The sequence below is a fragment of the Varroa destructor genome, unplaced genomic scaffold, assembly GCF_002443255.2.
Source record: "Varroa destructor unplaced genomic scaffold, Vdes_3.0 BEIS01000002.1, whole genome shotgun sequence".
In the NCBI taxonomy this organism is placed as follows: Eukaryota; Metazoa; Arthropoda; class Arachnida; order Mesostigmata; family Varroidae; genus Varroa; species Varroa destructor.
In genome coordinates this window covers 58023061-58036258 of record NW_019211455.1, presented here as the reverse complement: position 1 = coordinate 58036258, position 13198 = coordinate 58023061, and the positions used below count along the sequence as shown (strand labels likewise).

The 13198-nt window shown below is 36.7% G+C and overlaps 2 protein-coding genes across 13 annotated transcripts in view; one reads left to right on the top strand and one right to left on the bottom strand.

Annotated features, from left to right (window-relative positions):
- LOC111244189 (uncharacterized) overlaps positions 1-13198 on the bottom strand; it is a 141201-nt gene that overhangs the window by 117191 nt on the left and 10812 nt on the right. The gene's annotated exons all lie outside the window — the stretch shown is intronic.
- Positions 4386-12044, top strand: LOC111245321 (uncharacterized). 12 transcript variants are annotated; one of them, XM_086979577.1, is made up of 13 exons: positions 4386-4667; positions 4939-5021; positions 5236-5332; positions 5554-5615; positions 5804-5874; positions 6094-6148; positions 6352-6672; positions 7116-9129; positions 9375-9600; positions 9948-10166; positions 10484-10582; positions 11259-11412; positions 11838-12044. In XM_086979577.1, the coding sequence occupies exons 9-13, from the start codon at positions 9412-9414 to the stop codon at positions 11987-11989; spliced, it is 813 nt and encodes a 270-aa protein (XP_086835703.1). In that variant the 5' UTR covers positions 4386-4667; positions 4939-5021; positions 5236-5332; positions 5554-5615; positions 5804-5874; positions 6094-6148; positions 6352-6672; positions 7116-9129; positions 9375-9411; the 3' UTR covers positions 11990-12044. The 12 variants fall into 12 exon arrangements, with proteins under 12 accessions (XP_086835703.1, XP_086835706.1, XP_086835705.1 ...); XM_086979580.1 differs by lacking the exon at positions 7116-9129; XM_086979579.1 differs by having other exon boundaries at positions 6352-8794.

Sequence of the window (13198 nt, the reverse complement as noted above, 5' to 3'; positions counted from 1 at the left end):
GTATATGTATATATATATGTAATAATTTCATTTCCACCGCAGTCCCCTGAACTGCAAAGATTTTTTTACATGTTGGTGGTTGTGGGGTTAGAACCACCATGGAGTCTTACCTTAAATGGGTAGATGGCCATATTTTGAAGGCAAACAAAACTTTTCCATCGGACGTCGTGCCTTTTTTACAAAATTTATTAGTTGCAGTGAATACGTACAATGGATATTGACAATTGACAAAAAACAATATCTGCAGTGACTAAGAAATTTAAGCGTGCTCTTAGAATGCCTAGAACATTTCGCACGCGGCGGCGGCGGCAGCAGCAGCAGCAGCGGTCTAAACATACCAAAAGCATCAAAACTGGGCACGGTTAAATATTTGTCCTATTACTTCGCTAGGACGATATTTACATGTAATAACTTACGATGTATGATTCGAATAAGTTCTTTTTGTTTCGTTGTTGCGTGTAGATCACCAATAAAATAGCAGAGCATAATAAACACCGCTTATCTACTTAGTTCATTTGCAATAATATTGAAAGAACGTTTGTTTTGAAAAAATGACCGTGATGTTTCATATTGAGCATTCAGTTTGGCCATTTTGAATTCTGCCGTCGTTCATACGCTGCTAGGCAAAGCTTGAGTTAGGAGAGCTTCTTGGCGGACACCGCGAGTGCGATGTTCGGTTCACTTGACCAAATCCGTCGATGAAGGCATATGCCGTTTTAGATATTAAAAGCATAGAACAAAAAGGCACCGCATTAAGCGAACCAAAACCTCCATAGTTTAATATCGCATTATTTAGGAAACTAACAGGGAATCTGTTGCTTAACGATAAATTCATGTCGCAATTTTAGAATATAAAATCGCCTGTGGAAAAACGGTCGTATCACACTTTTTAGGCTCATTTTTATAGGACTCAACTAAGTCACCTTCATTGTTTTCCCTTACTGTACAATACTTCACTTGTTAGAAACGTTTTCTAATTATGGAGCAGGGCAGCCACATCATTTCAATATCGCAATAGTTGCACTTATTCCTGTGAGCTCACTTCAGACATGTACGGCGCAGATACCAATGGTAGCCCTGGATGGTCAAAGCCTGCCTCGATAGACCCGTTTTTCAACTGAAGTTTATTATAAACGTATTGTGCTCAACGATATTCATTATAGACAGAAAATATTAGGACATATATCTTAAAATTTACGTTATTCTAGAGATCATAATCATTTGGCCTATAGTTATCGAGTTAGCTAGATATAGGAGTACCGCGTGGAATCAAACCGGTAGCCTGCCTGTAGGGCTCGATGGTCTGTGTTTGGACCTATTTCGAGGGTTTAGGCGGCGACGATTATCGCATTATTTCCTATGCTCATGTTTCCTATGTGTAGGATTCATTTAAAATACACTCATTACTTCACTGCTTGCTATTTTCCGTCAAAGTAAGTTGTTTATGCATACGTTTATATTTCGTTTCAAGGGGGCAACGAACGCATGGACATCCTTTCTGACCAGATACCAAAGAAATGGCTGTACGAGTTACTTTCTATATCATTAATGTACATTATTGCTCCGTTTCATGCTTAGTGTATTTCTCTATAGCTTAGTATTATTACAATTTAGTTTATGTGGGTTTATTTGGATCCAAAGATATTTGTGATGAAGCGTCGTACACAGACGTCCCATGGCTACCACGTGAGGTCAAAATAAGACCTGTAACTTTGAGAATGAACTTCTTTAGTTGGTGCCAAGATATTCGCTGGATCTGTCACTAGAAGTGTGGACAGAGTGCAGTGAGTTAAGTGTACTCTAAAACATCTTCAATAATTCTTGCTACACTTAAAGGGGCGGCCTACCAATTAAATAAACGTTTTTATTTTCACGCCCGGTTTTGCCGTTAAGTATTGCTTCAGCCCGCAACTTCCCAGCATGAAACACCGTATTGCTGCCTGCATAACGAGCATCGTTTATAGAACAGAGGCTATCATTGGGGGCAACGGCACTCAGCTTTGAATAACATTGTGTTTTCTAATATTCTATTTGTTCTTATTCTAATTATTTTCTAATTTATCGCTGTATCATCGACATTTTCTTGCAAGACTAAATTAAATGGACTAACATTTCCAATTTGAAAACCGGCAACAAGGACCTCGATGCTTATTCTAGCATTTCAATCGTTTTTAGTAGTTTTTTTTTCTCATATACGAAACATATCCATTAATAATCAAACAATTAACCTATGATCAAATTTAATATAAGGAATAATAATGGAAGCGTGTGATGCAATTGATTTTTAAAAGCCATTAGGTAGCCGAAATCACGATATTCTAACAGAGTCAAAACCAGTTAAACATGCTTGTCTACAGTCTGAGCTCATTTTTCATCCTATTACTTTCTGTCTCTACCACAGTCGACTATAAGTTCAATAACAAAGCTTTTTTTACTTAGCTCAACGGTGTGTGTGTCAGGCAGCAGTTATTTCTCGGAGGAAATTCGATACTGGAAAACAATTTTTTCCTCTATTCTAAATCCATCATTTACATTTTAAAGTATAGAGTTATTTCCAACAAAAAGAGTAATATATATATATATATATGCTATGTGTTGAATTGGGTGTGAAACGGAAAGCACTTCATTCAGACCCAGGAAGGTTTTGCCAGTGGAGGCAAGCTCCTCAATAAATAAACTTATTATTCATTTGGTCTTTACTTAATTATGGCCAATAGTCAATTCAATTGCTTTGTATTTACCGTAGCCGGCACCATCTTGGGTATAAACGACGAAAATCAATTTACCGCCCTCGCTTTTCTTGATTTAAAATGTGTTAGTATAAAAGGTTATATATTTTTGGTTTAGACTTGAGATCATTTTGCATTGTTTGGTCAACACATATTAAATTTTGTAGGTGTTTTTTTATGATTTGGGCAACGTTCACAGAAATTTCGTAAATATCGCAATATCTTTCAAGTGAATGCACTCCATATATATGTAACCTATAATCAAATGCAGCGGCCTAAACGGTTGGCTTAGATTTTCACCGACTAGCTGTTGCAGTTTGTTATTAAGTTAAGTAAAAACGCAAACGTTTTTGTTTGACTATTATGTTCAAATTCATCGACATCAAACGGCTAAAACGTGGATCTCGATACGTCTATCACTTAATCAAGTAACGTGCCATTGTGCGGTTATTGGACAAGCTAGAATATGGCTGATTAACGCTAAGTGTTCATTTTCCTCCTAGCATCCTTTACGTAAGCATCACTTTGCGCGAGACGTTTTGCATGTGTTACATGTATGTCAATACATGTACGTGTATGTGGCGTGCTCTAATCTCAAGTAAGTTAACTTATATATATATACACATATATATATATATATATATATATATACAATAACCGTAATATAGGCATGTATTACTTCGAAAACCGAATATCGTCTTGCTCGCGAATCTTCAACCGCACTTCAAATACAATTATGAAGGTGAACGGGATCATTTCTGTTTGCCTCGATGTAGCTCAAAAAAATGCCTAATAGATAATATTGTCAACATATCATAAATGCCTGTATTGGAGCCCTCCCAAGGAACACATAAACACGCGAACGGTATACACGTACGTGTCACGACGCTGAAGAGAGCCCATAACGCTGGGCGCACTGATGGTACCACAGACGCTAAGAATGTAATCTTATCGTCATTTTAATATGTCAATAAAAATTTAAATCATAATGCACGTTTTCTTACGAATATTGCAGTGATTCATGACAGCACTGTAGTAACACATTGATCTTCAAACGAAGCATAAGCGCATCACGATCGACGGTTTCATGTCAATCACGAAATGAACGTTGGTATTTGAAAATATTTCAGTGGCGCATTTTTTGTTCTTTTATGATAGGTACTGTATATCTAAATTACTCGTATGAGCTTTCGAAAATAATGGTTCTATATTTGTATAGAACCATGACCAACCGTTAATGAAAGTAACAATATAAACTTAAAAATATAATCTTCTCATTGTGATATATTTATTTCATAATAACGGCATGAAATGGCAAGAGGTGTATGATAAAGTACTTTATATGACAATTCTCATAGCAACATATATGATTTATAAAGAATAAAATGAACTGGGATTAACCCAATAAGTTCTAGGATACTTGCAAATTAAGCAACTGCAATTATAGCTATACTGATTTGAAAGTAAGCTTTATTTCTAGAAAATATTATGTCTTATGAAGAAAAGTGAGAAACAAATCCTTTGAAAGTAGTTCTCTGATCTGATGTGATTTGGCACTTTTGAACAAAATGAAAAGTGCCCTTGCCCATATTTAAAATTTGCCGCCGGGTTTTAGCAGGTGCCCTCTCCCAAGAAGGGTTTCGTGTATAAGAAGCGACGGTAACCGTGTGAGGTTCCTTTTGGTGTGATTCATGATATGGTGTTGGTTGTCGTACATCGCTATGGCCAATTTAAAAGACGACAATTTGAGTAGTTGGTTTCTGGGCTTGATTAGAGTTTCCGAAATAACCTAATAATAAGTTGAAGTTGAATTTGTGTACACACAATTTGAATCCTCGGGATGGCCTACGTACACTGAGCGATGCCCAATACGAGAAGCTCACCGCGTTGTATGACCTGTCTGGTTATTCCTTATTATTATGAAACTTCGATTGATTGGTAAGACAGTGCGATTCCAAATTTACAAATGTCCTGAGTTCTTGAAAGGACTATTGTACTGTCAGTATTATTAATAGTGGATTGGCCTGACACGCCGTTATAGTTAGATCTCTAGGAATTTAAAATTGAAGCGGACAATCTACGTTACTTAAAAGGATGACTTACTTGCTACTACTGAAGTAGGATGATAACCTATGCCTGATAGTCTCCTAAAGAAATTTGGTAATTAACTCAGGTAGTGTAGAAATAAATAGTTTCTTTGAATGTTTAGGTTTAACTGGAAGGTGCTATGCTGATGTAGCTATCGATGCAGCGTGTGATCGTCGAGGTGGTAATCGTAACTGAAGACCAAAGGTAATTGTCACACGTTCTTGCGTTTCATTGTTAATTTTTTAAACTGTTTTCATGATGATATTCGAAGATAGGGACATCTGAATCCTATGATTTAATATTTGGGTAGAAGTAACACTGAATTAAACAGCGTATTTTCTAGATTTTTTAAGTCATATTATAATAATTCTATGGGAACGATTTTAGATTTAATAACCTGAAATTCCCCCATATTCAGCAAGTTGCTGCAGTACGAAGCAGTCTGGATGGATTGCTAGCTGGTACAGGATTTGGAGCGCTCTTTACAATTGTTTCTAAACACCGACCTCCGAAAGGTTCGTGTTTTTATGTTGACGTCTTCGAAATTACCTTTTGCTTGCTATAACGCTGGTCATACCGCGTGGTTGTCGATGATGATTTTCTCAGATAGGGACATATGAATCCTTTGATTTTTAAATGGGAAATAATCTGATTTCGCGCAGTGATTTTTACTCAAAAACACACATATAACCGTACGATATAGCCAACTAAGGAATCCTTGTCTGCTTGCTTTTAGTAACGTCTCCCGTTGGTGGTTGCGTGTTATCTATGTGCTCCATAGAACAGCTCCGACGAGAAGTACGCACTGAATTCATTGTTTGCCAGATATTGTTGTAATGCTTACATGATGACAACTTTATTATAGAGTACTTGCTATCTGAGGAGGGATGATAAAACAATTCTGATGTCATGTTCATGAAAGGTGATTTTCACTAGCTAATATTTTAGACATTAACTGAAATTTACGTTTGTATTTAATACTGTAGCTTCCGTAACTGCTCATTCTATCTCGTCACGTCATTGACCTGGAGTCAATCGTTGTGTACATAGTTTTAAGGTAAAGTACTTTTTTAGACGTTCCTTTTTGTTATCGTGCATTTTACTCCGTAAAAAACATATTAAGCTAAATCTCGTATTATGGGTTTATGATGAATCTTTAGTACTTGCTACTCTGAGTACAGATGAGAATTTCACAACTCTGAACTAAAACTTTTATGATGGTGAAATGCTCAAGTTTGGCTCTCTAGTTCAAAAACGATAATTTTTGTCGTTTCAGGTAATGAAGGCACCTTGAGCCAGTGTCTAAAATTAAAAACTGGCCATGTCGAAAGGTACGAGTTCCATATTTACGTTTGTGTCACTATTTTTCATGTATGATGATCTGGTGAATCTCATTGAGAAGTCGTGATATCAAAACCTGCTACAATCCATTCATAAAAACCGGCACACTGAGGAACACCCAATCCATATTCCACTTATGATGAATATGAGCATTAATCCATAATCCTCAACTACTCTGTACTTTCCAATGTAGCTGCAAGGTTGCGAAGGTCTTCAGTTCCTACAGCTCTGAATCACTGGAGGTCGAACGCCTGAGAACGGATGAACGAGAATCCAGGGGAGACTAGTACTAATAGTCGGACCTAGAACACGTAATGTGGACAATAAGGGGATACGATGAATTTTTTGCTTGCAAGAAAAGATGCATCTGAATTTGTATTGTAATATGCACATCTTATTTGCATTTCAAATCACAATATTGTTTTAGTGCGGAGCATTCTGTATGCATTGCAAGCCGACGCAAGCTTCATACTTTACAGCTGTTCCTGAATACTGATCGACCTCTAAAAGGCTGGTATGTGTTTACGTTGACAATTTCCGACGTTCGCCTAACATTTAGCAGTGCCTACATAGTGTTGCGATATGATATTATGATATCAAGAGAAAAATCCTGATATGATGAGAGAAGGATGCTTTTTGCTTGCTGCAATTAGGCGTTAATTCAAAGTTCCATTTGTGTATTGAACATTGTAGCCTTTGTGACTGCTGAATTTCTATCTCGATTTGAGGTAAATTACATGTTAATTGTTTTTTTTTACATGTTACTGCGCATCTAAATTCGTACAGAAAAAAAACGTATTAGGAGAATCTAGTTCTGCTGGATTATGATGAGGCTTGTACTTGCTACTCTGAGTACAGATGAGATTTTCACAACTCTGAACATTCTTAGAATGAAACATTTCCAGAGAAACGCTTGGGTTTGATTCCCTAGTTCAAAAAAAAATTTTGCCACTTTAGGTAATGAGGACGCTTCCAAGGAAATGGCTGAAAAGTAAAAACTGGATGTAACTGTTATCAGCGTAACGTGTGTATTTTATATATCGTCATTGAGAGGCCATGATGCCAAATCTGCCATTATCCATTGATAAAAAGCGGCACACAACTAACGCTCATCCGCAATCTTCAACTACTTTTAGTTAATTGTGCTTGCGAGGCTACAAAGAAGAGAACTCAGAGGAAACCAGTAATAAAGTTGTGCCTGCGAATAATTGCAAATCAATGGGAAATATGAATAACAAATGTTCTTGCCAGAGAATAATAAAAGATTCATCTGAATTTGTATTATAAACAAACTATTCTCATTTGCTTTAAAGGTTATGTATATCTTCAACACATAAGCAGTGTGTATGAAATTACGTTCATATACAAACACGATAGCTATTTTAGGAAGTACAGACGAAATAACGGTTATCAAGAGCATGCGCGCTCAGCTTCTCCAAGATGTAAAGCAATGAATGTTTCGAGTAATTAATCGGCACCTTGAAATTGTGAAGTGATCGCATGGTGCGGCTTGAACACAACTATTCCCTAATAAAGAGTCAAGTTAATTTGTTGAGTCAAACAAAATGTTCAGGTTTTTATGAAGCTATTCGTAACGATATGGACCCTCGTTTTACGTAAGCAATTCTACCTGATTCATAAGTCTCCCGAAGTAAAGTGTAAATATATGTTACATGTATGTATAGTTTTACCCTACATTTAAATTGTGGTAAGCCAGTAGTAGCCGCGCTACACGAAGCTTTTTACATACCAGTGTGGTCATTTTGATTCCGAATTGGTATCTGTCGATTTCTCAAGACTTTGTAAGTATTAGTCTTTTAAAATAACAAAATAATTCTAAGGATATTGGAGTTCTGAAGTCTTTTAGTGTGCTATTGTATCTACCAAAAATGCAATATTACTTTTTACAAGGTACATCGACATTATCCCATTTAGGCTGTTTTTCATGCATAGCTTATTCAAATGCGTTTAATATTATACATTTATTTAAAGGAAGTGTGACAATGGCATTTGGAGTGGTATCACTATTGTAGCACATTTTAGTGTTGCTAACTGCATGCAACCTTTGTAAATTGAGTAATTTAGATTTTTCTCGTAATTGGTTAGATTGGTGCATAGAAAATAACATTTCTCACCAATTTGAACCCACAAATTAGTTAAAAAATATCTAAACGTATAAATTCAATTCCTCATAAAATTTTTTTTCAAAGCAGTTTAAAAAAGGATACCAGTCAGGTCTGTGCTTCATCATTCTCGAGGGATGACGACCTAGTCAATTTCTGGTAGACTCTAGCTTCAACCTAAACCAATAATGTGCGCTTAAAACTATAACAATGAGTGTTGCCTGTACAGTGAAGGGTTACCCTATTTCACACCAATTTCCCAAGTCTGCCGATGTTGATTGTCATCCTGGTATATTTGTTTATACTGGTTGCACGTGTTTGCAGACGAATTTATTCTTCACCATTCCTCTACATAAATTTGCTATTGTATGGGAATCTCCGTTGTTTAGGAAGATTTCCGCTAGGTGAACCCTAGAAACCAACCAAAACATCATCATCGTACATATGCCTCTGTGATTTTATGCGTTGCCAAAAATTGCTCGATATCTTAAAGCCCGCAGCTGATTGTTCGATGTGCGAAAACGTTTGCCGGGGTCGACCCCAAGTGATATGTGTTAGCGTATACTTGAAAGCATTTTGTCGCTAGATCCAAAGGCATACAGTAATCCCTATCTGGGAATCACCGGTATAATCTGACCTAAGCTATGGCGTTCTGTGTAATATCTGAGCGCAATTTCAACCGAGTGATTTTTCACTGCTAAGTCGAATCAGTAAAATTTGGGCAAAAGTTTCATTTGAATGATAAAAACGACTACTAGGCAGAAATTCACACTCGGTTTAAGTATTATAGTCATCTTACAGTTAAAAGAAAATACGTGATTGATCTAAAACGAGTTGAAGAAGTATGTGTAAGTAGGTAACTAACAAGGTACACGATTTCCAAACGATTCCCCTTATAATAAACCAATATGTAATAATTATATATATTGCAGTCGGGTAGTAACTGTAGCCACCAAATGTACTTAGAAGGAAGTTTGAAAAGATCACGCATTACGCTAATGCTATATTCGGCAAACTGCTAACTGTGAACACTGTTTTCAACTACATATGAGTCAAAACTCGAGCTAATTGCTGCGGCCATTGCGATTTGCAGGTAAACGCAGTTTCGCCGCTCATCAATATTAAATATAATGAATGTATTTATATTGCCTCTGACGAGGACATTTACAACGAGTTGCCGAAGGACGGCTAAGCCAGGTTATTTTTTACACAAGCTGATAGAGCGCGAAAAAAATATCGAAAACAAGATTGTGGAGCAGGAAAACAATAAACTTACCACAGTTAAGAGATTGCCGCCTGAAGCGAATAGGCGTCAACGGGTAAGAAGGCACAGATCACCACCAACGCTTTTTCATCATCTACATCTATTATTCAACTATTTGCTTTTTTATTTACTTACACTTTTTGTGTGATATATGTCGTAGATAAGACTCGAACCAGCGTCTCCAGGGGCAACTAAAAGGCTTCACAAGCAGCGTCAAAATGCCGACTGTTTGGGAAAGAAGCGCGCACTGGCAAAATATGCAATTGACGCGTAGTTGAGTAGATCGACACTTGAGTTGATCTATGTGCAAAATTTTAAACGTATTTTAAGATATGGTCAAGTAATTCGTTGGGTTAAAAAACACATTTCAGACTTAAATATTTCTCCTTTTATTTATGACAGGTTCTGAACGCGCTGTACATGGAAACAATTACGGGCGTGCTTGCTTCCGAATTTGGAGAGCGCCTATCAGGTTATGGGATTACGGTGATTGAAGTTAGGATTAATTTTGAGCTCACTATTGTTAACGTTTATTGGATATGCGAAAGCGACGTATGTACAGAGAGCGGCACTGTCGAAGTTGCAGAAGCCGCTGCGACGCTAAAGGAAATTGCGCCGCAGGTAATGAACCTAGGTGACAACCCTAGCTGAATACAATACGATTATGTCGTACAGCAGTTTTTTCCAACCACTTATTTTACACATTAGTGGCTTAATAGTGTAACGGCTTTATATACTTGCATATCTGCTGTTGACGTGTAAAACAAAGACTAAGTTCAATAGCATGACGTTGTAGCCTAAGTGAGCACGCGTGCAACGAATCTTCGCTTATTAGTGTATGTGCTGCTTCAGAATGGCTGTTAGTAAATTAAGCGGCTATAAGGTTTTTGTGATGTTTTTGTTCGATACATGCCTAATATTTGAGAATTTTTTTTTAGATTCGAGCAGAGCTAACCGCCGTGCGACATATGGGCGTGATTCCAAAGATCCAATTTATCCGTTACACTGGCTTAGACAAAGGAAAAGATGTGATTTCGGTACGTTATATATTAGGGGCGGACGACCAACATCTAAAGCTATTTTAGTAGGCTAACAGCTGAACCGGATGCGAAACTAAGAAAAAATCATAGTTAAGGCAGGGAGTGGGTTATGGATTAACTACGAGTTACTTATGAGCAGAAATGTATAAATCTAGAGCTTTATTAATGTGTATATATATATATATATATATATATATATATTATCCTGTAATGATCGGAAGCACCATGTTGATTAGCCGGCCACAAGAATGGTCCAAATTCGTTTGATATACCTGACCAACAGGTCAAGTGTAGCACAGTTTGTTGCTACTATTGATCTAGCTTAGAATTTAGTGTGCAGCTAGTGAAGTCGACCTAGAAAGTAAAGTCTGCACCAGACAAATAAGATTCGTACTTCTCTGATACGTAAACAACACATTGTGACATTTGTATCTAGTTCTCTAAAACAGTTACATACGGTGTTTGCAAGCCATTAGACTTGTCGCAGTTTCTTGAACCTTCTAATCTAACCGGGTAATTTCAAATAAGTTGTGAAACCATTAGTGTAGCATATACCCGAGAAATCGTGCGTTTTTCCGTGAAGATCTAGTTGTCTATAAGGCAATCACTCAGGGAGACAATCATTAATCAACACATTCTAATAATCACTTTCTGAATGAACAACTCATTTTAGATACTGAAGGGATTACGAGCTGCTGGCGAGGTAGAAGGTGTACAACCGGCAGTTCCTGTACAAGACAATATCTCTGACGTGTATGGCCTTGACCGTACAAAAATTCTTCAAGAGCTGAAAACGAAATGTGCTTTTGCCGACGTTGATTTAGCTGGTAAGCACCTAAACAGCTGCTATATTTTTATTAGTAATAAGCGTATTCGGCCAGTTTTTGTTTCTTTTATTTGATACGTGGAGACTGTCTGACATAGTATTTTGTGAACAGGTTCTCGTGCGACAATATAATTGTATTTGAGGGTACCAAAGTAAAGTCCTTATTGTCGAAAGAAGCGCCCTAAATGAAAGCAATTGACCCTTAGAGATTTTGTGACGCCATTTACTAGTTTTTCGAAGTAGAGTAGTATTTCCCTACAGTAGTTTTTACAGTAGTATTTCGAAGTCGAAATACTACTGTAAACCTTTTTTTCTTACGAGCTGCTATAGGAATTAATGGTTCTGGAATGAAAAAATTATCTTCGATCTGTGTTCAGATATCTGAAGATTTCTTCTTGTTGATAACATGAGATCGCTTTGTTCTAGGTCGTGTAAACGTTGACATAGATCTTCAAAAGACAATTTTGAAAAAGCTTCAAATGAAAAGAGTCCAAAGAAAGAAGGAAAACGTCCTTTCGACGAAGGAAAGGGCGCGACTGGAGAGAGAGGTATACGAAGAGGTGTTTCTTAAGCGTTGAATAACTTATAAGGCGTATACGTTTATAGAAAAATAAACGAATTTTATTTCAAGTAGCTGAGTGCTTTTCTTTTTTACTTCTCCGCAAAATGTAATTCACTTGAACTTTGAACAGCACCACTAGCATTATCAAGGTAGAATTACACAGAATGTCCAAAAAAAGATCAGCCCTATGAAAGACTGATTGATGGTTGACGGTTTTGAAAAGATATGTATTTTTGCAATAATTTACATTTAAAAATCAAAGAAAAAAATTCTACACGTTGTCATGGGAGTATAATCCTGTATTTTCAAGCAGAGTATGGCCTTTTGGGATCTCAATGGAGACGAACAACTAGATCTTAAAATTGAACTTCATGTCAAAATAGAGCTGACATCACGTGGTGCACTCATTTATGTTTACATGCGTCTATAGGTATATAATTATTCATTAGAGTTTTTGTCGTATTCGCTATATCGGTCTAATTATATTTTTAGCAGTTGAAGGACACGCGTAAATGCCGTTGCTTCTACTTAAATCGCGTTATTGCCCTGGATGGAAATCAGTGATGACCTTGCAGTAGTTTTTACTTAATAAATTTAGGTAGAAAGGTACAATTGATAATTAGGCCAAATAAAAATAAAGTAGTGACTCGGAGATTCCTAGGTAACTAGCTCAGGGATATATAAAGATTGACCATTTACAGTGACGGTTTTTTCTTTACTCAATATACTCATACTATTATTGGGAACTGATTGATAAATGCGAAATGCCAGGCATCTTCCCAGTGCTACGTTTCTTCCAACTCTGCTTAGATAAAAAAAGGTATTGTAGAAATTCGACAATGAATTAAACCCTATATTGATAGTAAAGCTATTCTTCTTAGCCGTAGACGTCAGCATTGCCTTATAATATCATTAATCAAAGTTTTTTTTTTTTTAATCATTTTATCATTTTAACAAAGTGACAGTGGCATAGTAGCAATTTTTCGTCGAAAAGTCGTACTTAAATTTCAAATACGTAGACAACCAACAAAATGTATTTATTTGTTCGTATTGTGGGGCCTTGCATCACAGTAATGATGATCAGGAGACTCCTAGAACAACTAGACAGGTGTCACGTGTACCATTTGAAGAAGTTTGATTGTTAGCACTTTTCGTAGCTTTTTGTACTACTTGTCTATGCTTGAAGAAGTTTTAAACATAAATAACGGTATGAGCTGGACTAACA